Source organism: Macaca nemestrina, chromosome 1 (genome assembly GCF_043159975.1).
Source record: "Macaca nemestrina isolate mMacNem1 chromosome 1, mMacNem.hap1, whole genome shotgun sequence".
Classification (NCBI taxonomy): domain Eukaryota; kingdom Metazoa; phylum Chordata; class Mammalia; order Primates; family Cercopithecidae; genus Macaca; species Macaca nemestrina.
Window position 1 is genome coordinate 191520186 of NC_092125.1, and position 25573 is coordinate 191545758.

General features: G+C 38.2%; 1 protein-coding gene across 6 annotated transcripts in view; it reads left to right on the forward strand.

Moving 5' to 3' along the window:
- The window catches only part of LOC105494838 (forkhead box J3), a 151605-nt gene that overhangs the window by 45185 nt on the left and 80847 nt on the right, over positions 1 to 25573 (forward strand). For 5 of the 6 annotated variants that reach the window (XM_011763718.3, XM_011763717.2, XM_011763721.2 and 2 more), the window contains exon 3: positions 13864 to 14188. In XM_011763718.3, coding sequence (XP_011762020.1) covers positions 13864 to 14188 — 325 coding nt within the window. Of the gene's footprint in view, positions 1 to 13751; positions 14189 to 25573 lie in introns of all 6 variants that reach the window. The other variant, XM_011763720.3, reaches the window with a different exon arrangement.

Sequence of the window (25573 nt, forward strand, 5' to 3'; positions counted from 1 at the left end):
TGTCCTTAAAGCGGTTGTGCCTTTTTAAACTCCTGCCAGCAGTGTGTAAGAGTTCCGTTTGCTCCATATTCTTGTGAACATTTAGTATGGTCAGTCTTTTAATTAGCCTTTTTGGTAGGTGTGGTGATATCTCAGTGTAGTTTTAATTTGCATTTCCCTAATAATTAATGATGTTGATCATCTTGTCTTATGAATCCTTTTTCTTTGCAACCCCTCCTTAGGGTTCTGTTTCTTGGCCTTACATCCCTATTCTCAGGGTCCCATCCGCTGGCTCCGCTCCTCCCTTTCCTCCCACCAGTGTCAGGATCCTGAGCCCGCTCCTGTCCTGCTGGCCCCATCCGGCTCCTGCCCTCAGCTCCTCTGAATCTTTGCTGTATTTTATTTGTTGAACTATCTGTTTAAGTCTTTTGCCCTTTAAAAAAATGAGTTTTCTTATCTCATTTAGTTTTGCGAGATCTTTATATTTCCTGGATACAAGTCCTGTTGGTTCATTCCCTCCACCCCCAGTGAGGTGGATCTTGCTCTGTTGCCCAGGCTGGAGTACAGGATTGTGATCATAGCTCACTGCAGCCTCAAACTCCTGGGCTCCAGCAATCTTCCTGCCTTGATTAAACAAACAAACAGACAAAAGAAACAAAAAAAAATTTTTTTTCTTTACAGATGAGTTCTTGTGATGTTGCCCAGGCTGGTGTTAAACTCCTGGCCTCAAGTGATCCTCCTGTCTTGGCCTCCCAAAATGCTGGGATTACAGATGTGAGCCCTGTAATTTGTAGGGCTAAGCCCTGCACAAGTCCTTTTTAAGATACATGCTTTGCAAATGGTTTCTGCCAGTCTGTGGCTTGCCTTTTTCATTCTCCTAACACTGTCTTTGAAGAACAAAAGTTTTAAATTTTGATAAAGTCCGGTTTATTAGTTGTTTTATGAATTGTGATTGTTTTTGGTGTCATATCTAAGAAATATTTGCCTAACCAGATTTTCTCTTATGATTTCTTCAAAAGTTTTATAGATTTAGCTTTTACATCTAGGTTTGTTGTTCATTTTTAAGATTTTTATATATGATGTGATGTAAAGGTCATTTTTAGTTTTTCTCCCATGCAATCAGTTGTTTCAACATAAATTTTTGAAAAGTCTTTCCTTTCTGCACTGACTTGTCTGGTGCCTTTATCAAAAATCAAGTGACTGTATGTATGTGAGTCTTTTCTTGGACTCTGTTCTATTGATCTATGTCTGTCCTTTCCCCCAAATTTGGTCATTGGCATTTTACAGTAAACCTTGAAATCTGACAGTCTTAAGCCCTTTATGCTTTTGAAATTGAGAAAAGAGCCTGATATCTCATATCTGCTTAGTGGAGGGTTGAAAATTAGGGTATTCATATTTACAGATTACCAAATAAAAATTTAAAAGATAGTAAATAACTGTGGCTTCTTTGAGCACATGGGGAGGGGATGAGTAGTTCCATCAAGTAAAGATTGTGATGTTTTAAGGAAGAAGTTGCTGTACTTGATAAGAAGAAAAAGATAAAGTCTGTGATAAAGACAGCAAAGTTCAGATGTTTTAAAGTGATGGCAAGGAATAAAAAATAGAAACAGAAAATGTAGGATCTTTTGAAAGGAGCCAGTATAGTAGAATAAAGAAGATAGAATAAGGAAGACTTAGAGTCTAGTAAGTTTGAGCTGCAGCATCTTTACATGTGGATGATTATTAGTGAACATCCCAAATAGTGCTGGGATTTCCATGTAAGTCAGTTATCTTCACACTTTTTCACTCCTTTTCATACCGTGGAATTGTAATGATAATCAGTGTTGATGTTTTATGTAAGCAGATAATGACTGATGCGCTGTTACAGAAGAAGGTCTGTTTGTTTAGATATTAACTAGTAGTAGGTAACGGTCAGCTGACTTGTAGTAAGATCCATAACCTTAAGGGATTCTAGCTTAACTTATTCCTACTTATTTTTTTGAACTCCTTCAATGAATATGAATTCCTCCAATGAATTGACTGGTGTGTTCCTCTAGTTTTCTCTTCTTTGATGACTATTGTTTTAAAGTTCAGAGTTGAGTGAATTTTAACATAGACTTTATCTTTTTCTTCTCCTCTAGCATAGCAACTTCTTCCTTAAAACATCAGAGCCTTTTCTTGATGGAACTACTCGTCTTCTACCATGTGCTCAAGGGAATGTAGTTATTTACTATCTTCTAACATTTTAATTCTAGTTGAATGTATTTTCTTTATTCAGCTTTCTCTCTCTACTTACCCCTTTTTATTTTTTTGTTCATTATTTAATAAAAATTAAAGTGGTTTTGTGTAAGAGATGCAGTCTCATTTTTCTTTGACCCTTAGTGCACTTTAAATTATAACAAGAAATCTAAAGGTAGATAGAATGTATTTATGATCCTCTGAAAATAACTCCAACACAAGTAATCATAATGAGTAGTATGGAAGGTCTGTAATATTTATTATTTCAGACATTTTATATTGTTAAATAGCTTGTGTCAGTCAGATTGCTTATCAGAGAAGACTTATAGGTAATTCAGAGATTTTTTTTTTTGGCTTCTTGAGGTGCTGTGCACTTCATGCAAAGCCTGACATTATGCGCATGAGCAGGGAAGATTTTTGTCTTTTTAAATCCACAGCGTAGAACTGAATTGAATTGTATTTTTATATGTTGTACACTATGGAGACTTTTGACAAAGGGAAAATAAGCGTGTCTTTTTACAAGTGTTTCTAACAAAATTGATTATAATAATATTTTTCATTTATTGAATGCCTACTATGTGCCAGGCATTCACTGTGTGCTAAATATTCCACATGTATCTTGTCATTTATTCCTCAGAGCACTTCTTTGAGGCTTAGAGGTTTATTTGACTTTTTTAAGGATACATAGTTAGTAAGTGGGAGAGTAAGAATTTAAGGCTAGGTATCAGTAACTTCAAAGTCCTCACTCTTTTTGTTATACATAAGAAACACACATGTACATAAATATATATATTAAGAAACATACTCATATATAAATATTGTATATACTATATTAAGACACATGTCCAAATATAAGAAGAGACCAAAAGACTGAAGATTAGTGTTTCTTATTTTTTGTCCCTTAAAAAATTAGTGCTTAAAGAGCTTTTGTTTATGTGGGTTATGTCTGTCAATATTGTGTTACAAATTAAAACTAAGAAAAATTTAAAGTATTCACATAAAAAATTACAAAGTCTCTGTACTGTACAGCATATAACAAATATAATTGAATTCAGTTCTACATTGTGGATCTTTAACAAACCCTTTGCCAACATAGATAACAAGTTTTATGAAAAGTAACTGTATGTTCCAAAACAAAATTTAGTGAGAAAATTGGCATTACATTTTTGCAGATCTTTTAAATATCTGACTTAATAGAAGACAGCTGGATTCTCATCTCTCTCTGCATTTAATCTCTTGTGATATCACACACCACATAGCATCTGAAAAGCTCTACTATATACTTTATGAGAGGATCAGAGTGAGAAAGGCAAATAATATGTTATTATGAAAATAGTTTTGACTCTTCAGACTGCCTGAAGGGTCTCTGGACCACACTTTGAGAACGGCTGATCTGTAGACACCACATATAGCAGCTTAAACGGTTTCTTTAGCATTTTCAGTGCATCATACTTAGCACTAAAAGAGAAGACAGGATCACTTTCCACTATGTTAGCCCTCTGCCAGCATTGATGCCATACTCACTTGTATAGTGCCATGGAAGCAGAAGTTGTGGAGGAAAAAACTGATGATAGAATATCCAGTAAATGTTGGTTGGTGAGCTGAAGTAGTATGGTTGCAAACAGAGGTCAGCATAAACACTTCAATGAAACAAAATCAGTGGACATATGTTACTTGAGGGATGTGTGTGTGTGTGTGTGTTCTAAACTAGGTATAAGAAACATTCTGGAGCAGATTCTGAGTTTTCTTTTGTTTGTTTGTTTGTTTGTTTTTTTGAGACGGAGTCTTGCTCTGTCCCCCAGGCTGGAGTGCAGTGGCCGGATCTCAGCTCACTGCAAGCTCCGCCTCCTGGGTTCACGCCATTCTCCTGCCTCAGCCTCCCGAGTAGCTGGGACTACAGGCACCCGCCACCTCGCCTGGCTAGTTTTTTGTATTTTTTAGTAGAGACGGGGTTTCACCGTGTTAGCCAGGATGGTCTCTATCTCCTGACCTCGTGATCTGCCTGTCTCGGCCTCCCAAAGTGCTGGGATTGCAGGCTTGAGCCACTGCGCCCGGCTGATTCTGAGTTTTTAAATTACAGCTACAAAGATGATGTTGAATGTTCTTATGAGAAAGACTGGTTGTGTTCATCAATCTTTCCAACGACTCAGAGACATAGACATTTTAATAGGGTGAGATTTAAATGCAAAATACAATATTTACTTGATGACAGAATAAACATTTGGTTAATGCCCAACAATCTGTATTTTTTCCTCCCTAAATTGTAAAGTGAAATATTTTGAAGATGAGAACTATACTTATAGCATAAAATATCTTTGACCATATATATGATCCTTAGGTTTGTATTCTAAGTGGAGTTCTATATTTTTTTTTTTTTTTTTGTGACAGGGTCTCATTATGTTGCCCAGGGTGAAGTGCGGTGGTATTATCACAATTCACTGCAGTCTCAACTTCCCTGGGCTTAGGTGATCCTCCCACCTTAGCCTTCTGGGTAGCTGGGACTACAGACACACACCCCCACACTTGACTAATTTTTTTTGTATTTTTTGTAAAGACGGGGTTTCGCCATGTTGCCCATGCTGATCTTGAACTCCTGGGCTCAAGTGATCCGCCCATCTCTGCCTCCCAAAGTGCTGGGATTACAGGTGTGAGCCACCATGCCCGGCCCTAAATGGAATTCTGAGGAAGGCTTTAGATTGTATAAATTCAGAACACAGTTTTATGAATCTAAGATGAAATAATTGTGGAATGATTTGGAGAGACTCTAGAGAAGAGCAATAAACATATTGTGATTCTTAAAACAGATCTTGTGAGAAGAGTTGGAGAAGTTCTGGACTTTTAACTTAGAGAAGAAGGAACCCAAATAGTGTTACTGTTGTAGAATATGTTACAGTCATTATCAAGAGAACCCTGACCAGTTCTCATTTTCCAAGATGGAATTTATAGAAATTTACTTCTCTGTAGCAAGGGAAATTTAGATTAGCTTGTTAAAACTTTTTTTTTTTTTTTTTTTTTTGAGATGGAGTCTCACTCTGTCACCCAGGCTGGAGTGCAGTGGCGGGATCTTGGCTCACTGCAGCCTCCGCCTCCTGGATTCATGCGATTCTCCTGCCTCAGCCTCCCAAGTAGCTGGGATTACAGGTGCGTGCCACCACTCCTAGCTAATTTTTGTATTTTTTAGTAGAGATGGGGTTTCGCCATGTTGGCCAGGCTGGTCTCAAAACTCCTGACCTCGTGATCTGCCCGCTTTGGCTTCCCAAAGTGTTGGGATTACAGGTGTGAGTCACCGTGCCCGGCCAACTTTTTTTTCTTTTTACCATAATGAATTGTATACCCTAGAACTGATCGAATATATTGTGAATTTTTCTTCCCTTAGAGATTTTAAGAAATATTGTTGGTCTCCAAAATAATTAATACTAGGACTTGGCTGGGCATGGTGGCTCATGCCTGTAATCCCAGCACTTTGGGAGGCCAAGGCAGGCAGATAACCTGAGGTCAGGAGTTCGAGACCAGCCTGGTTAACATAGTGAAACCCCGTCTCTACTAGAAATAGAAAAATTAGCCGGGCGTGGTGGCACACACCTGTAATCCCAGCTACTCGGGAGTCTGAGGCAGGAGAATTGCTTGAACCCAGGAGGCGGAGGTTGCAGTCAGCTGAGACGTGCCATTGCACTTCAGCCTGGTTGACAAGAGTGAAACTCCACCTCAAAAAAGAAAAAAAGTTTAGGAAACCCTGAAGAGTATGAACTTGATATTAATATTAACTTGATATCAATATGAGCAGTTACTATGTGTTGGAAACTGTTCTCAGTGCTTTATATGTATTAATTCTAATCTTACAACAATCCTTTGGGGTAGGTATTATTTTATCCTCATTTTACAGATGAGGAAACTGAGGCATAAGGAGGTTACTTTACTTGTTCAGGACCACATAGCTGAAGGGAAGAACTTGGATTCCAATCCAAGCAGTCTTGCTCCAGAGCCTCTATTCTTAATCACAAAGCCATGTCTTTTCCTATGTATATGGACATTGACTCTTCTATTTTGCTGAAATTAAACAGAAACTTTGATTTGGGTCATTTATAACTAACTTAGAAAAAAGTAACACCAGCTGTTTTCGTTTGGAAATAGCTTAAGTTATTTATTCATCTACAAACCTAAAAAAAATTATTTTACATTACATGATAATAAAATATAAAGTCAGTCCGTAGTAAATTATTTTATTTCTTTTTAGATTTCTTCCATAGTTGACTCCTTTGTCTACCCAAGCATCCACATACATTTTTCTTCCTATATTAATACTTATTTTCCCCTTCCTTAAGGGAGACAACCCAGAGATTCTACCATTTACTATATTGGAAAATATAAGATCTCTGGATACAGTCCGTTTCGGCAGAGCCGAGGATAACTTCTTGTGGTTTGGAAACCTATAAACCAAAGATGAATTATATGCAGTCTACATAGCCAGAATACAGTGGTGGAGAAGGAATAGGAAAACAACAATAAAAGGTGTTATTCAGAAAAGAGGATAATGGGAAACTCAGTAGTCCCTAGTCCATATTGATCATAAAATCCTGCTGGATAGGAGTGGCAGAGACTCCCTGGCAGAGTAATAAGTCCTTTTAATCTGCTCTTTGGGAAGATTTTCATTGTCCTTTATGGTCCTTCAAGGAATCTTACCTTGTCCAGTATCCTCAATGGCCACATCTTAGATTGGTATTGAAAAAGATGCCCTTTCTGGGAAATGCACAGTTTTTACAGCTCTCTTCATTGATAAGCCTTGGGGAGTATTTTAGAAACTTGAGACTTGCAGTTTAGGCTCTTTGACCTCTCACTCTCCCATATAGTTACCTTAAAAATTTTAATTTCTAGACTTTTTGCTCCTTCGAGTAATTAGAGCCAAAGGACCTGCCCAGACACTTTTTTGTTTTGTTTTGTTTTGTTTTGTTATAGTGTGTAGACTGCCATTTGTACCTTGCTTACCTCAGGGATGTCTTGTTTTGGTGCCGTGGAACATCTTTAACCGTCTGGTGAAACCTATGCATCGTTCTCAGAATGATGTTTCAAAATTCATAAAATACAGGGGTGGGGTAGGGGGAGGGAGGGCATCAGGAGGAATAGCTAATGATGCCAGGCTTAACATAGATGATGGTTTGATCTGTGCAGCAAACCACCATGGTCCACATTTACCTATGCAACAAAGCTGCACATCTTGCAAATGTACCCCTGAACTTACAATAAAAATTGAAGAAAAAAAATCACACAAAAGGTGAAAAATAAAACCAGTTAATTATATCAAAATACAGTTATCAAAATATTAACTTTGTGACGTAGTAATATATACTTTTAAAATAACACATTGAACAAAAGATCTAGTGACAAATCTAAGAAAGTCAGTTTTGAAGTAGTTGATGAGTTTAAATAAAAATTTTAGATTTCTGCAACATTTCTCATTGGTTATAGTTGTGATTTTTATTGGTGGCAGAGTTATAGATACTACTAATGTTACTGTGATTTGTTGTCTGCTTTCATAGTTAAAGGAAATGCTAAATTTCAGTCACAAGTTAGTGGAAATAAAGAAGATATTTTCCTTTTCCAAGTTATTTGACCTCTTTTAGCTCCTAAGGGAAAGGTGGCTTTGGTGAGGCCATTTTAAACAATAGTCTGGGTGGAAGGACAACACCTTAACATTACCTTTGTGTGGTAAGGTATCAGTCTTCTCTACTGCTAATGCTGTAGTTTTGTAACTATACTCAGCTACCTCAGTTTGGACTTCAGAAGCACTTGGTTTCTCCAGCCTTGCAAGACTTCAGATTATAGGGCTCTTAGCTGAAATTGCAGGACAAGGGCAGGGAGTACCTATGTTAGCAAATCTGTATTTTCTGTCTCTTCTTGTAACTTTAATCAAAGTTTATTTCTCTTTTAGGACTTCACTTTAAATGGCAAGAAAGAGCCAACACATGCCAACATTCTAAATTTTTCCTGCATTTCTCTTTTTGCACTAGCCTCAGTTGGCATATGGCTTGCTTTTCAAATTCCACAGATAACAGTTCGACCAAATTCTTTGTCATCAGCTTTCCAACTGTCAGTATCGGAATTTATTAACTCATTAATTCATCTTTAAGAGAGTGTCCTATTTTAGCTTATGTTACTTGTATCACTACACTGCCATGTCCTAAATTCTCTGTGTTAGGAACTACATTCATCTGCTGATGGAGACTCTTTTATAGTAGTTGAACACATTAAAAGTCTGTAGGGTAGGCAGTCTGGCTGGGATGGCAGCTTCACAATCTACTTCACAAAAAAAAATCAGGGACCCAGACTTTTTCTCTCTGTTTCCATATGCTCAGTATCTGGCTTCCATGTTCAGGATCATCTTATGATCCAACATGAATGCTAGAGCAATAGTTAATTCTGTCCACACTCCAGAGGGCAGGCAGGGCAAAAGGTACAATACTGTCCTGAATAAAATTGGGATTTATTCCTAAGGTAAAAGTTAAGAACAGTTAATAAGTGGCAGTAGGAGTCTCTGCCATAGCCCCTGCTTCTGATTGCTTTGAGTGCTGAAACACTGTAATAGGAGTGATAGCACATATTGGCCCTAAGAGATGCGTGAGATCAGAATAATTCAAGAATCAGTCCTGTGGTAATTACAAGAATTTCTCCTGAGTTCTAAGTTGCTCAGTTTTTTATGTGCCGCAGGTCTTAAGATGAAATGCCAGGTGCCAGGAATGATGTGGGGAGGATTCAGTAATATTTGGGTCACAACATTGTTACCCTCAGTGTTCTTCGTCCTTTTATTTTCTTTTGTGTCTTACTCTTACCTCCATTTAGGGAGCCAACAATATCTCTACCTATTTTCTCCCCTTTTTGATACTGTTGAAACTTGAAAAACTTTCTGAGGAAGCCTTTGCTACACTTTGGGAATTAGGAAAGTTGCAGAGGGATCATGTGAGTGTCCCTGTTTTCATAAAGTGGGATTCAAACCCCCCATGTTAATGACTCAGTTTTGAGTTGTTATAGCCTGATCCAGATGCTCCTTATCCTTTAATTTTATGAAGAAAAAATTCTGTAGGGAACTTCTTTTAAGTAATGGTTACCATCATAGATTTAAGAACTGCAGACAAATTCTTCTCCATGCTTTCCTTTCTCCCACAAGTAACAGTATGTGCTTTTCATCTTACTTCCATGTTCTCATTTTTCTCTGTTCTAGTAGAATGGTTTCTTTTCCTGTGTAATACTGCCTGTCAATCTGCGCTCTGAGTCATACTTTTTTCTGTCTTATCAAGGACTTCAAACCTATGAGTACCCTTACCTTTTGCTGCTTAGTACTGTCACCTCTTTCTTTTAACTTTTGAACTGGTTACGGTCTCATTTGTTTGGGGAGGAGCACACCCATACCTTCATTGGACAGTTTACTATTTCAGTCATGAAAGTTTCTTCTTTCAAAGAGATTAGCGTCTTGTGGGAGAGAGGTAGATAAAGATAATCACAGTTACATATAAATTCTATGATAGGGGTATTTATACTCTGCTTTAGGAATAATAGCTCCTTTAGTTTAGGAGATGGCGGATGGAAAGAGGGGATTGACCAGGCTTCCTGTAGGGGGAGATGTTTGGTCTTGAAGTAGAAACCAGCCAGGCAGACAGAGAAGGAAGGGACATTCCAGAAAAGAAGGCCCTTATTCCTTATCCAGTTACTATGTTATTTTTCAAATAACTTGTACTTGGCACAGTATTAGTTAGCATCAGAAGTACTAATGTATGGTCACTGTCCTTAGTGGTCGGGGGAGAGGAGGTGAGGGTAGAAAGCTTAAGCATATGATTCAACTGTGCATGTGAAACCACATGTCAGTTGCCAAACTGAGGTTATAATTGCTCTCAGCATTTAGAGAAGGATTAATGAAAGATTAGTAAAAGCTAAAGTAGTTGAAAATGAGGAATTTAGATTTAGCATAGTAGGAGTAAGGGAGCCATTGAAAGCGTTTAGGTATAATGACATGAAGGCAGTGTTGATAGGTTTCTCTTGGAGTGTATGCATGGACTGGATATGATTAGTAGGGAGGGGTGGTTGAGACATCAGAGTCCAGGAAGCCAGCTAGGAAGCTTTTGGAATGAGGTGAGGTAATGAGGGCCTGACATTTCTTAACCAGATTTCCATAACCAGATTCCTCAGAGCCTCTCGTGCTGTTTTTAAATTTACCACCATCTGTTCTCGTATACAAGTGGACTTTTGTCATCACCATTCCACTAATAAGTTTGTTTGTTTGTTTCTTTTTTTTTTTGTTTTTGAGGCAGGTTCTCGCTTTGTCACCCAGGCTGGATTGCTGTGGTGCACCCTCAGCTCACTGAAACCTTCATCTCCCAGGTTCAAGTGATTCTCCTGCCTCAGCCTCCCGAGTAGCTGGGATTACAGGCGTCTGCCACCACACCCAGCTAATTTTTGTATTTTTAGTAGAGACAGGGTTTTACCATATTGGTCAGACTGGTCTTGAACTCCTGACCTCAAGTGATCCGCCCGCCTCGGCCTCCCAAAGTGTTGGGATTACAGGCGTGAGCTACCGCACCCGGCCTAATAAGTTTGTGTCTAAAGTTACTGGTGATCTGGCCAAATCTAATGATCATCTTTTGTGTTCTCCATGCTTAATGGAGAACCACAATAGCCACCAGCCTAAGTACCAACAATGGAGGCACTTTTTGCTTCACTACCAAGAATGCAGTATATAAAATTTAAGAAATTGCAAACAGAACAGAAGCCCCACTTTTTTAGAGTTTAAATTTGAGATGTTTTTATAGTGTACTTAAAATTTGCTCTTGCAGAACTGATGAATATAAGCACAGTGGAATAATTTTTACACATGATGGCTTTGAAGACTAGGGTCCTTTTTCTTTCCAGTCTATTTAAATCTTCACTTAGCTGAAGTTGTTCAGCTAAGTCAATCTTAACTTAGCTGAAGACTTCGCTAAGTTCTTCTTTCTTTACCCTCAAGGCTTTCTTCCATGTTGTTTTCTCCTTTTCCTGAACCTTCACAGCACCCAGAGCTCAGCTGTGTACTTTTTTTCAGTTCTTTGTTGTGTCTGAACTTCTTTATTGAACTATAAGTTCCTGGAGGACAGGAATTTTACCACACTTCCTATGTGTGTATTTTTATGTTTTACTCTAACATAGCTCTTTATGCATGTATAATTGATGCATTCTTGTTAAATATATAACAGACAGTAAATACCTGTATTACTGAGATTCTCCTAAAGTCTTATTACTGGCACTGGGGGAAGGGAGCAGAAGGCAAAGATGGTTCTCAGTAGGGAGCACCTGCAGTAATAATTATATTCCCATTTGTAATATGCTTTTGTATGAAAATGCATGTAACTGGCTGCTTTGGGAATTTGAACAAAATAAACCTCTACTCCATGGAGACTTGATTGAGGTAAATTGGATGACAGCATGGTATAAAATAGCCAATCTTTATTGAATGAAATGTGAATAATAATATAAGTAACCACTCTTATTACCAATATGAGTAGTTAACATTTGTTAAGTACTTACTACTTGCCTGGCACTGTTCTGAATACTTTACATCAGTGAGGTGGGTACTATTTAAATTATCATCTTCATTTTACAGATGAGATATGTTTAGCAAAACTACCAGATTGGGTATCAGGAGATCTGGGCTCTGGTTTTCGTACTACTGCTAACTACCTGTGTGAAATTGGATGAACCTTAACTTCAGTTTTTCATTAATGAAGGGATTAGTCTCTGATCTCTAGAATACTTTCTCTACTGTTTTGACATTGTGTGATCTCTAAATGATCCTATCTTCTTATTCTACAAGTCCCTATGACTTCTTGCTGGGAACAGACGTTTCTGTTTGAGATTGTAGAGTAGGATAGTAAGTTTTTTTTTTTTAAGGTCTCTGAAGATGCTATATAGATGAATTTAAAGTTCAGGTTCAGAGGAATGTGTACAATAGAGATGGAGGGAATTTGAGAAAATGAGTAAGGTAAAACTGTGGATCAACATATCTGAAAATCAAGAGGACTCAATTTACTGGCAGTGCAGATAGAATCCTAATGGTTGTCTTCTGATTTATAATTGCTCTTGCTTAATGTGGTTTACTTTATAGTGTATTAGTGCCCTCCCAAGATACTCCTAGACTAATATTATTAACTAACATTTACTGAGTATTTCTTTTGTGCATGTTTTAACACATTTAATTTTCAAAGTAATATTTTAACCATAGGTACTATTGTTGCATTTTACAGATGAGAAAACTTGGAGGCAGAGGTAATTAACATCTTCACAGTTCTACAGCTTGTAACTGTTAGAATCAGTTCTTAGACTCTGGGTCTTCCTCACTCCAAACTCCCTGTTCTTTATTGATTCTCCATTGCCTCCATGTTGTTCAGAGCCTATGCATAATAATCAAGGTTGCTTTTTGTCAGGAGCCATTTGGAATGAAGGGGCTATATGGGATTTTCATAGCTACTAATGTTTTCTTTTGACTTGAAGTCAAATGAAACCTTTAAGTTTTTGTTGTTGTTGTTGTTCTCCTTTTTTCCTTTATTTTGATATCACTTAGAAGTCTTTTCATTCTTCTCTACTTTATTGTCAGTCATTATTCCTGCTTCTTTGATCCCAGAATAGAAGGGCTTATATCCTCTGCTGAAAGTTAACAATTCCAATGTGAAGCGTCAAGCCTTGTTTCTATATTCTTATCTTCAATTCTTAGAGCAGCTTTCTCCCTTTTCTAGAATATGTGTTAACCTGGCATATTTAGTTTTCTTTCTTTGTGTGGTAATGGTCTGAATTTTTCAGCTTTGGAGAGAAATACACTACCGAATTCAAATCACTGGACGTTTGCCCAAGCCTGTCTTTGAGTTTTTAATGCTTCTTTTCTTGCTGACCATTTATGTGAAATAATGCCTTATATTCTGTACTCCCACATCTTCAGTTAGTTTTTGTAAACCTGTTCCTTGACTTGTTTTTTTAAAAAAGTAACTCCCTGGTACTGCCTATTTTTCTCTCACTCATCGGTGTCCTTGACTTTGCATTCCTTTTTTCCGTCAACTCCCCCAGCTAGCTTGTCTCTTTGCTCTTCTTGTATACCCTGCTTTACTCTTCCTACCTCCTACCTGCATAAACTCTACCTTGCTTCCTTTGTGCAGATTCCTGTGCACGTTTCTCAGTTACTTCTCTGACCTCTTGTCTCCACCTTACTTTTTGGTATTTTGTTTTTATGACTCTCCTAAAATTTGTGTAAAAGAAATGCCAGAGGTACATTTTAAGCTTTTAACGGCTGGTGGTGGTGAGTAAAAGAGTTGGGCTGCAGCTGGGTTTTTCATACCAAGATCCTGTTGCCCTCTTAAAGAAACAGGCAGCAATATTTAGAAAGATTGGCATCGGAACCACTTTGTGTGTGTGTGTTGTTCTGTATTTTAAACAATTTTAAAACCAAGTTGTGTTTTGATGAGGAAAAAATTAAGAAAAAAGATTGGAAATGTTGATCCCTTAAATATTTGGTTTGCTCATTAACATACTCAATCTTTTTCCTCCAGATGTAACTCAGGCTTTCCCTCACTTTGGAACTCCTAGATTTGTGAATATTGGATATTTTGAGAAGCAGGGGTTCTTTCCTTGATATTGACTAAGGAGTCTATTTACCTTCAGGATGACATCTGAACTGGAGAGCAGCCTAACATCTATGGACTGGTTACCACAGCTCACCATGAGAGCAGCCATCCAAAAATCTGATGCTACACAAAATGCGCATGGAACAGGAATTTCTAAGAAGAATGCACTCCTTGACCCAAATACAACTCTGGACCAGGAAGAAGTCCAACAGCACAAGGATGGGAAACCTCCATACAGTTATGCCAGCCTCATTACATTTGCAATTAATAGCTCACCCAAAAAGAAAATGACTTTAAGTGAAATTTATCAGTGGATTTGTGATAACTTCCCATATTATAGAGAGGCTGGCAGTGGTTGGAAGGTAAGGATTTTATTTCAATTATTTCTTTTACGAAGTAAGCAATGATAATACTGATTTCTACTGAAAATAAGGCTTTGTGAAGGCTCATGTAATTGATTACGAAATTTTGATCTCTAGTGATTTTTAAGATGTCAAAAAAAGTTTTTAGCTTAGGTGAATAACTTTATTTTTGGTAGATTATTAGTGTGTTCAAGCTTGATTATGTTATAGTACTGATGTAGCATAAAGTAAAGCAGAGTTAATGTAGCATTCACTGGAAACCATACCGGCAGTTCAGGTGAGTTGACAGTGAGCCTAAAGTGAAAAACAACATAGTGTTGCAGCTAGTACTAACTACATTTATCGGTAAAGAATTTTTTTTTTTTTTTTTTTTTTTTGAGACAGAGTCTCACTCTGACGTCCCAGGCTGGAGTGCAGTGGCTTGATCTTGGCTCACTGCAAGCTCCGCCTCCTGGGTTCACACCATTCTCCTGCCTCAGCCTCCCGAGTAGCCGGGACTACAGACACCCGCCACCATGCCCGGCAAATTTTTTGTATTTTTAGTAGAGACGGGGTTTCACTGTGTTAGCCAGGATGGTCTAGATCTCCTGATCTCATGATCTGCCCGCCTCAGCCTCCCAAAGTGTTGGGATTACAGGCGTGAGCCACCGCGCCCAGCCGATTTTTTTTTTTTTTTTTTCTTAATTAGAGACAAGGTCTTGCTCTGTTACCCAAGCTCGAGTGCCTGAGCACGCCACTATGGCCAGCTAATTTTTAAATTTTCCGTAGAGATGGGGCCTTGCTCTGTTGCCCATGCTGGTCTCGAACTCCTGGCTTTAAGTGATCCTCCTGCTTTGGCCTGCCAAACTTTTGGGATTACAGGTGTGAGACACTGTGCCTGGCCAAGACTTTTTAAAAAATATTTATCTTGAAAGAATTTTAGATTTTTGCAAGAGTTGCAAAAGCAATACAGAAGGTTCCCATGTGTACTTCGTCACCTTCTTCTAATGTTAACATCTTACATAACCATAGTACAATTTTCAAAACTAAGAAATTGACTGAGCATGGTGGTTTATGCCTGTAATCCCAGCGTGTTGAGAGGTGAAGGCAAGAGGATTGCTTTAGAACAAGAGGTTGAGACCAGCCTGGGCAATATATGTTGCTCATGATTAGATGTTTTCTTAGAATGAGGTATTACATTTTGGGGAAGAATAATACAGATATGACCTTTTGTGCATAGCATATCAGAGGATAGATAAGTATTTCTTAATGGGAATGTTAACTATGATTCTTTGGTTAAGGGGATGTCTGCCAGGTTTCTTCATTATGAAGTTACTATTTATCACTTTGTAAATAATAATATGTTTTGGGGGGATACTTTGAGCATTTGCAAATACAGTAAGTCCTTAACTTTGATAGGTTCTTGGAAACTGTGACTTTAAGCAAAACAACATAAAGTGAGACCAATTTTTTTTCTCATCAACATTATAATGAAATGATGTTATTTGAAGACGTGCTATACTTTTGACTTAACGTTGCAGTTTCCAAGAACCCCATTAGTAGTGCTAAATGAAGACTTACTATACTTTATTTCTTCTTAAACTTTTGTCCGTTAATTTTAGCATTGATTGGTAGGTCAAAACTGTAGCAATTATTCCTCTCTCTCCTCCCCTCTCCTCCCTTCCCCTCCCATTACTTCCCCTACCTTCTCCTCCCCCACCTTCCCCTCCCCCACCTTCCCCTCCCCCACCTTCCCCTCCCCCACCTTCCCCTCCCCCACCCTCCCCTCCCCCACCCTCCCCTCCCCCACCCTCCCCTCCCCCACCTTCCCCTCCCCCACCTTCCCCTCCTCCACCTTCCCCTCCCCTCTCTTTTTTTTTTTTTTTTTTTTTAAGAGTCTTGCTCTGTTGCCCAGGCTGGAGTGCAGAGGCACCGTGTCAGTCCACTGTAACCTCTGTCTCCTGGTTTCAAGTAATTCTCCTGCCTCAGCCTCTCGAATAGCTGGGATTACAGGTGTCTACCACCGTGCCTGGCTAATTTTTATATTTTTAGTAGAGACAGAGTTTCACCACATTGGCCAGGCTGATTTCGAACTTCTGACATCGGCCTCCCAAAGTGCTGGGATTATAGGCATGAGCCACCGTGGCTGGCCAATTATTACTGTTTTCTAACGGTGATTGTCTCTTTTCCTTAATTCCTTCAACATTTATTAATTGATACTCTTCTGAAAAGATGAGTTGTTCCTTTAGTCCCTTTTATTCATTTATTCAACCATTTATTTATAATAGTATGCACTCAGATATTTATTCTTTGTGCTATTGTTGTCATTCAAATTGTTGCAACTTGGGCCCTTAGGATCTCTTATAGGTTGGCCCCATACTTCTGTTTGCTTAGCATTTTCTTTTTGGGACCTTGAGTTGTTCCAGGGATATATTGAGTCTTCTTGCCCAACTTTGGAATCAACCACTACTTTAAGGAGACTTTTGAGGTACTAGCTAATTTATGTTATACAACAAATAATTCAACTTTCTTTTTTTACATTTTTAAGTTTTTTTTTTTTTTTTTTTTTTTTTTTAGACAAAGTCTTGCTTTCTCTGTCAGCCTGGCTGGAGTTCAGTGGTATGATCCTAGCTCACTGCAGCCTCAAACTACTGGGCTCAAGTGGTCCTCCTGACTTATCCTCCTGAGTAGCTAGGACTACAGGTGCGTGCTGCTATGCCCACCTGGCTAATTTTTAGGGTCTTGCTATGTTGCCTTGACTGGTCTTGGCCTCAGGTGATCCACCTGCCTCTGCTTCCCAAAGTGCCGGGATTATAGATGAGGGCCACCGCTTTCTTTCGTCTCTGCACATGTTATATTCATATTCTTACATAGGAATTAACAAGTCGTGTGCTATGTGGGGTGTGTGTATACATGTAGAGGAAGGGAGTTATAGAGCTTTAGGTCGATCATCAGATGGTAGTTACTCTTTGGTTTCTCTTAGGCCTTCCTACTTCAACACTTTTGCCTTTTTCATTTGACTGGATTTATTAGAGACATTTGCTGATTTACTGTGCACCAAGGATGTGCTGTGCATGATTCCCTTGTAAGGGAAGGGATTGTGCCTCACTGAAGTTTTTGTATCTCTTTCTCTTACATACCTTAGCACACAGTACTTCCATTTAGTAAGCTTCAGTAAGTGCAGTTTGAATGAAAGCATGAATTTTGGTCCCAGTCCACCTTTTTAGCTTTATTTTTTGTACCTTCCTTTCATATACTTCTCGCCATTCCAGCCTACTAGCTGTCCCTGTAAGTAAGCACATATATTTCCTTCTTGCTTTTGTTTTTCTCTTATTTCTCCTTGGACCTTGTCTCTTTCACGCCCCTCTCCCTCTTTTAGTTGATATTGCCCTATTACTTCAGCTCATGTATTATTTCTCATCTCCCTGTAGAATCAATCTCTTGTGTTACCATATGCTTTATTAATAACAGTATTATAAACTTAGTTTTTTTGTTCAGAAATCTTGTTTCATTAGTTTTTGTTTCTGTACTTAGATACTCAAAATGATAGCTGCTTTTATTATTTTCTGTCTGCCAGGCACTATACTAAGTGCCATCATTGTCTCTTTAGGCCACACAATAGCCTTATGAAATAGGTATTATTATTGTCCAAATTTTAGTAAAAAACTAAGGATTAGAAAAGTAACTTTCTAGAGTTTATGGGGGAGTATGATAATCTAAATTGAGTGGTACAGGGAATAAGTGCCACTAGAGTACCAGGAAGTGGGGAATCATTAGATAGCCATTGAGGGAAGTGGGACTTGAGCTGTATTTTGAAGAAGAGTTAAGATTTGTGGAGGTGTTTTTCAAAGTTCAAGTGTTAAGAAGCACTCGGTTATAATGGTTTGCAGTAGAGAGTGTGATAGGGTCAGAATATGGAGATCCTATGAATATATGAATGCCAAACTGGAGAGCTTGGTCCAAATTTAAGGGATAGCATATAAAGTTCGAATGTTGTTTTTCCTCATTAACTTGTCTGACTTCAGTTTTGATGATGTCTCCCTGAGAATGCCAAATCCATTCTACTGATATTCCTTGCCGATAGCCAGCCCAAATCATGGGTCTGAAACTGTTTTGGATGTAGTGATGCAGTTTCAATTGGAAAAAATAGAAATAGAGAAAGGTAATATCGTTGTTAGAACTAAATAGGTAGAGAACTAATGGGTAGAGAAGGATGATGTTGCTCTTAGAACTAGAAGATCCTGAGAGAGATGATCTGGTCCTATCTACTGCTTTAGGCAGACTTTTAATGTTTCCAGAGATGGTTATTAAAGTTTCCTTTACTCAGTTTTTAAGTATTTGGTGCCTAGCATATGGCATGATCACTTTTAATTTTATTTTTATAAACATAGAAATATTTTGAACACTTCAAGTGGAGACAGATGGAACCTCGTTTATCTTCTCCTTTGCACAGACCTTTTTCTATTTTACTTCCCATTCCCTCTCCTTAGATTTGTTTAGAACACTTCAGCAATCTGCTGCTTACTCTTCTTCAGGTACGGAGGAGATGAATCGTAGGAAAATGGGAAGTCACTTAGAACTTGTGAAGTTAGCTTGTATTGGTTGAAGAGAGGTTTGGAGAAAGATCTTAAAGTGACTGTCACCACCTTTCCAGAAATGCAGAGTCAACTTATGCGACCCAGAGGACAATATGTTTCCACTGTTGCTTAAAAAGACTCAAATACAGTTTTAGTAAACTCCCTTTCATTTTGTGTCAGGGCCTTGAAGGGAGATTACATATTAAAAATACCTCTTTGGAGTTTCCATAATTGAATGATTTTGTATTCAGAACTAGAGGAAAAGGAATTAAATTTTCAGGCTATGTGCAGTGCGCTCATGCCTATAATCCCAGCACTTTGGGAGGCCAAGGCAGGAGAATCCCTTGAAACCAGCCTAGGCAACATAGTGAGACCCTGTCTCCACAAAATAAAAAATAAAAAAGAAATTAGCCGGGCATGGTAGTGTATCCCTGTGGTCCCAGCTACTTGAGAGGCTGAGGTGGAAGGATTGCTAGAGCCCAGGAGGTTGAGGTTGCAGTGAGTTATGATCATGCCACTACACTCCAGCCTGGTGACAGAGCGAGACCCTGTCTCCAAAAAAATAAAAAATAAAATTTCATGGTATTCACTTTGAGGAAAGGTAACTTACTAAGTTGTTGAAGGTTAGGATAATTTAAAAAAGGAAAAATACAAAAGTGGTGTGTGGGTGTATTGTGTTACTTTTTGTGTGGGTTAAAAAGGAATAATGTTATTCATTATGTGTTTGCTCATTGTTGGGAAAAGAAATTTAGGAATTTAAACTAGAAATGTAATTAATGTGACTACCTCTAGGGGATAGATGGGAACCAAGGTGGAAAGGATGTAGAAGGAAATAAGATTTTGCGTATACTTTTTCATATAGTTTTAACTTTTGAACCCATGTACATGTTTTACATATTTAAAAAAAAACAAAAGAGATTAAAGAGGAAACCCTCAAACAGAATACAAGCAGAAACAAGCCTAACATTGTTTTGAATTAATAATGTAATCACACAGAAAAAAACAAATTGAAGAAACTTTTGGTATATACCTTATATACCTTCATGGCATACATTCCAAGGCCAAAAATAGTTACAAAGAAATCATCAACTTAGTAGATTTGTGTTCGGTGGTGGAACTTCAGTAGAGGCAGTCTCTATCTCCAAAAACCCCTAGGAAAGAAGTTGGGAGGGAAGAAGTTAGAAAGTTGAGAGCAATTCTGAAACCATTTTAGTAGGGTAGAACAAATGAGTACTTATATTGATTTTCGGGGGGACCAGTGGGGACAGAAACCAGGATTCACAGAAGAAGGAATGGATAAGAATGTAGCAGTTGGTTGGATTGGAGGTGGCAGTTTAAACTCAACTTTAAAATAAAAATTACATAGAATGCTTTTAAAATTAGAATTGCCAGGTCACTACTCTAGAGATTTTAAATTAGGTGCCTTGGATAGATCCTAGGAATCTGCATTAAAATAACATTTCAAGTGAGTCTAGTGCAGATAAACTGTAGTTTTGAGAAACTGCTTTTGGGGATGGGGTTTTTAAGGCCAATCAGCATGGCTTCATCATTTTGATTGATTAGGTGATTGAAAAAAAAAATCACCTAATTATTTCTGCTTCTCCACTTCACCAACTTCTTTTCTTGGGGTTATGGGAGATGGGGACTACCCAAGCTGTAAGGTCTGAAGTAACTTTACCTCTTTTCTTTGTGGGTTTTATGTGTATGTACAAGTCTTGGCTTTCGTATCTCTGTGTTTTTACATTCTAAATAGGTTTTTGGTATTTTTTTCCCAACAGATATGTGATTACCCTTTGAAAAACATTGTGTCCTAGCTTTTGGGTTGAAAGACAAGGTTCTTGCCCTCATGGAGCCTGTTTATATTTTGGTAGAGAATACCGCATGGAGGGGGAAGACCATTAAATAAACAATTGCAGATGTGATGAGAAATTCAGGATGACGAAGTTTATTACAGTGGAACCTAACTAATCTGTGAATACCAGAAAGGGCTTCCTTAAAGAAATGAAGTTTAATACAAGAATGAATTGAAAATTGAGTAGATTGATTTAGGTGAAGAAGATGGAGTAAGGCTGGGGGCAGTAATCTTTGCAGATGTAGCAACTTGTGGAAAGCCTAGAACCTGAGAGAGAACATTGGAGGGGATGAATGTAGAAAGCAAGATAGGGTCAGATCATGAAGAGTCTTTCGAGGCTTAAGAATATTGGATTTTGTCCTAAGTGCGCTGAAAGTTTTTAAGTGAAGGGGTAACACCAAATTTGCATTGTGAAGACATAACTCTCTGCAGGGTGAAGAATGATGGAAGGAGGGCTGAAAGGAAAGGGGACACCAGTTAGGAAGCTGTTGTACTAGTTTTGCTGAGACTGGTTCCCTAGACTGAGTAGTCACAGAAAAGATGGGGTAAGATTGGCAGATCTAAGGCAGGCGTAGTGAAGTTTAGTGATAGATTTGTTTTAGGTGGTAAGAAAGAGACAGGAGTTAAGGATGCTTTACAGGTTTCTGATGGAGCAGCAGTTATGTGAATAATAATGTCTTTGAACTGAGAAGGGAAAACTGGAAGAAGATCACATTGGGCATAAAGATTGAGTTTAGTTTTAAATATGTTGAGTTTGAGGAGTTTCTGGAGATGTGCCATTGATAGTTGGAAACATACATTAGGAACTCGAGAAAAGTCTGTCCTGGATCTAGACAGATTTAAGTGATTTGTCACAGGTGGTCATTGGGTGTAGATGAGATTAGCTAGGCAGCAGATGTAGAAATGAAAACGACATAGGGCAGAACCCTGAAGATTTCCAACATTTAAGCTTTTTGTAGAGGAGGAAGACTGTGTAGAGGTGTGTACTTCCTTTGAAGTGATGAGTTCACACTGAGCCATTTACTAATGATACTTCTTTGTTCTGACCATCCTGATTTGTATTTTCCCCTCATCTTGAACTTTTAAGCTGGGTAGGTGAACTACAGTTTGTCTGATGCCTCTTTCTTTTTTCCCATCTTATTTTAGATTTGAATTGTGTATTTTTTATGATTCCATTTTATCTCCACAGTTCTGTTATTAGTTATCCCCTTTCTAAATTTTTTTTAGTGATTACTCTAGGGTTTACTATATACATCTTAGTTCATTCAGGCTGCTATAACAACAAAAAGAAAACCAAAAACATAGGGTCGGGGCTTAGAAACCACAAACATTTATTTATCATAATTCTGGAGGCTGGGAATTCCAAAATCAAGATGCCGACAGGTTCTGGTGATGACCTGTTCCCTGGCTCATAGATGATCCTGTTCTCATTATAACCTTACATGGTAGAACAGAGAAATAAACTCTCTGAGGCCTCTTTTATAAACACTAATCTCATTCGTGAGGACACCCTTCATAACCTAATCACCTTAAAGGCTCCACCTCCAAATATCATCACGTTGGGAATTAGGTTTCAACATAAGAATTTTGAGGGGATGCAAGTATTCAGTCGATTGTAATATCTTTAAGTTACTGCACTGTGCCCTCAAATAGTAGGTTATCAAGTTTTGGGGGAGACTAGGAGATAATTTAAGAAAAATGGAAATATTATAAACTATATTTAAAATTTTTCATTCAAAATGGAAATAGTTTTAGTACTACAGGGAGAAAAATGTGTATTTTTAGAACTTAGATGATCTATTTTATTGAAGACTCTCAATGAAGGAAAGACGGGGGCATGACTAGCAATTTTCTTCTTTTTTTTTTTGAGACTAAGACTGTGTCTCCAAGGCTGGAGTGCTGTGGTGCGATCTCGGCTCGCTGCAACCTTCACCTCCTAGGTTCAAGTGATTCTTCTGCCTCAGCCTCCCCCGTAGCCCCCCTGTAGCTAGGATTACAGACGTGTACCACCATGCCCAGTGCTGAGTGCCCTTCGTCCTGGGAAACAGGGTGCAGCCGGAAAGGCGGCCGCCCCCTCGCCCGTCACGCAACGCACGTTCGTGGGGAAGCTGGCGCTAAACCATTCATAGACAACCTGCTTCTGGGTCGGGGTTTCGTACGTAGCAGAGCAGCTCCCTCGCTGCGATCTATTGAAAGTCAGCCCTCGAAACCATTTCGTGTATCATGTCAGAATTGTTTAAACCACATCTTTCCAGTTTCTTTGACCCATCCTTTTTGCTGTTGTTGTCGTACATTTTACTTTTACATAGTTCCAAACTCCATAATAAATTATATTTGCTTTATAAAATTTATTTTTTATTTTTTACAGTCTGAATATCTTCATACAGTCTTTTTAAAAGCATTAAATCTACCTTCATTTTTTTTCACCATTTTCTGACACCATTTATTTTCGTGATCTGCATTTTTGTTTGATTTCATACTTCTGCCAAAAGAACTTTCTTGTAACAGTGTAAGCTGAAATGAATTTTTTCAGCTTTTGTTTGGAAGTCTTTATTTTGCCTTTATTTTTGAGAGATATTTTCACTGCACAGGTTTCTTTTTTTTTTTCTTTTTTCTTTCAGTATTTTAAGATGTCACTCCATTGCCTTCTGGCTTGCATGGTTTTTGAGAAGTCCACTGTAATTCTTATCTTTATTCCTTTATACGTAATCTACTTTCTCTGACTGCCTTCAAGATGTTCTTTATTTTGGTTTTTAGCCCTTTCACTGTAATGAATTTGGGGATGTGGATTTTTACTTTATTCTGCTTGGTGTTCTCTGAAATTCTTGCATATTCGGGTTGATGTCTTGCATTTATTTTTTGAAAATTCTTGACTGTTACTTCAGATTTTCCCTCTGTCCCATTCCTTTTTTTTTCTCCTTCTGGGACTTGAATACTCTTATCATCACACAATTCTTGGATGATCTGTTTTGTTTTTGTTTTGCCCTGTGTGAATGCGCCAGTCTCCATTTGGAAATTTCTGTTACTCTACCCTCAGGTAGAGTTGTGTCTAGTTCTTTTCCTAGTTGTGTCTAGTTTAATGATCCCATCTGAGGAATTTAATCATGTTCAATGTTTTTTATTTCTATTGTTTATATTTGTCCCTTTCTTTAGTTTTCACATTTCTGTTGAAATTCTCCATCTCCTTATGCAAGCAGGTTGTCCGCTTTTTTCCTGCTAGACCCTTTAACATATTAATCATAGTTATTTTAATGTTTTCTTTCCTGATAGTTCTAACACCTGAGTCTTGTCTTGGGTTTTGTTTATTATTTTATCTCTTGGCAGTAAGTTTTCCTTTCTTTTCTATGTCTTACAATTGTTGATTGAGACCAGACATATGTGTAGAAGAATGGTAGACATTGAGGTAAGTGGTACTTGTACTGGTAAATGGACAAGCATCTTTTTTCTCAGGCCGTTCTTGTGGGGATTGAGTCAGTCTGTCAGTAATTTGGATTTTTAAAATTGATATCTTTATCTTCAGTATACCACAAACTTTACATTCCTCCAGCAGTGGGCTTCTGTTAACTTGTGCTTGGAGAGGGTGCTGTAGGATTTTTTTGTTTTTTAATCTCTTTAGATTTTAATTGTCTCTGCCCACCTTTTTACACATCGTGGGGGTTTCTTGCCCCTTCTGTGTCAGTAGACTGCGTTTGCTTGTTATTCAGTGCTATGCTTTTGGTAGAGGTGAGGGGTGTTCTCTATTGTGTTGGTCCAGCCTTAGTCTTATGCAGACCCTCAAACTTACGGTGGGCTTTTTCAGTGTTTCTTTCCCTCAGCCAAACTAGTCTTGTGTATCTGTAGTTACTTTTGGGTTGGAGTTTCCCACCTCTTCTCCAGGTGTAGCAGACCTCTACATGGTATCTGTATAGGATCCTGGGCCCAAGATAGTTTCCTGTACCTCTCCCAGAGTTCAAGGGATTTGCTTCTGCTTTTCCTCCAACAGCAGATCATCTTTGCCTATGTACTACTGGGTAAGGGTTTCCTGTCCCTCCCTAGAGGCACCAGGGTTTTGTTTCCATTCTTCCCCTAGAAGCAGTGAATCTTTGCCAGAGTCCTGTGGGTGAGAGGTTTTGCTGCGTTTACTGCAGACTTGTTTTTTTGCTTTGTAAAATCTGTGGAAGGTTGGTGGGCTTTGTCTCCTCACTCCCTATCACTGTCAATCACTTTCTTCCTGTTTATGCCACTAGGGGAGACTTTCTTGGGTCTCCTTTCCTACCCCTATTCTTTCTTAAGAACATATGATAAAGGTCTATGGAGAAGACCTTAAGAGTGTGTGAGAACTTCTCTTGTTTCTGGGATCCTTGTTGCTCTAAAGTGACAACCCCATGCTTGGCCTTTAAAATTTTAGGTAATTTCTTTTTAACTGCTTGGATGGTGGCCATCTCTTTTTCCTGTGCTCTGCCAAAGGTGATTTAGTTGTGTGTCCAGTTTCTCATTGAATAGCCTTGCTCCTCTTAGGAATGTGGTTTGGTTGCCTTGCAATCTGAGCTCTCTGATGTGGCTTAAAAAAAAGTAGGTTTTTTTGTTTTGTTTTGTTTTGTTTTAAAAAAAAATGCTTACCTAGGATTTTCTCTTTGGAAGACAGCATCATTCTTTGTAGCTGTTTACATCCCAAGCGTAAGTTTTAAATTTCTGCTTTGGTAATAAGATGGTCTTGAATTTATATTCTGTAGTCATCTTTTTAAAATGTTTAAAATTCCAATATTGTGCCTGAAGGAGAGAAGTTTTATTACAGGCATTCTTGTTAGACTACTGAATTTTATATTAAAAAACAAAACAGATACTATGCCAAAATATGACCCCAAAAGGTACCATTCTAAGTAATGGCTTAATGCAGTTGGACCTCTTTTCTCCCAAATACTAGCCATTTGGGAACAAACAGGATAATTTGAGAATGGGTTTTGGAGCATTTAATTGAGAAGAAATGGACTTTGGGGC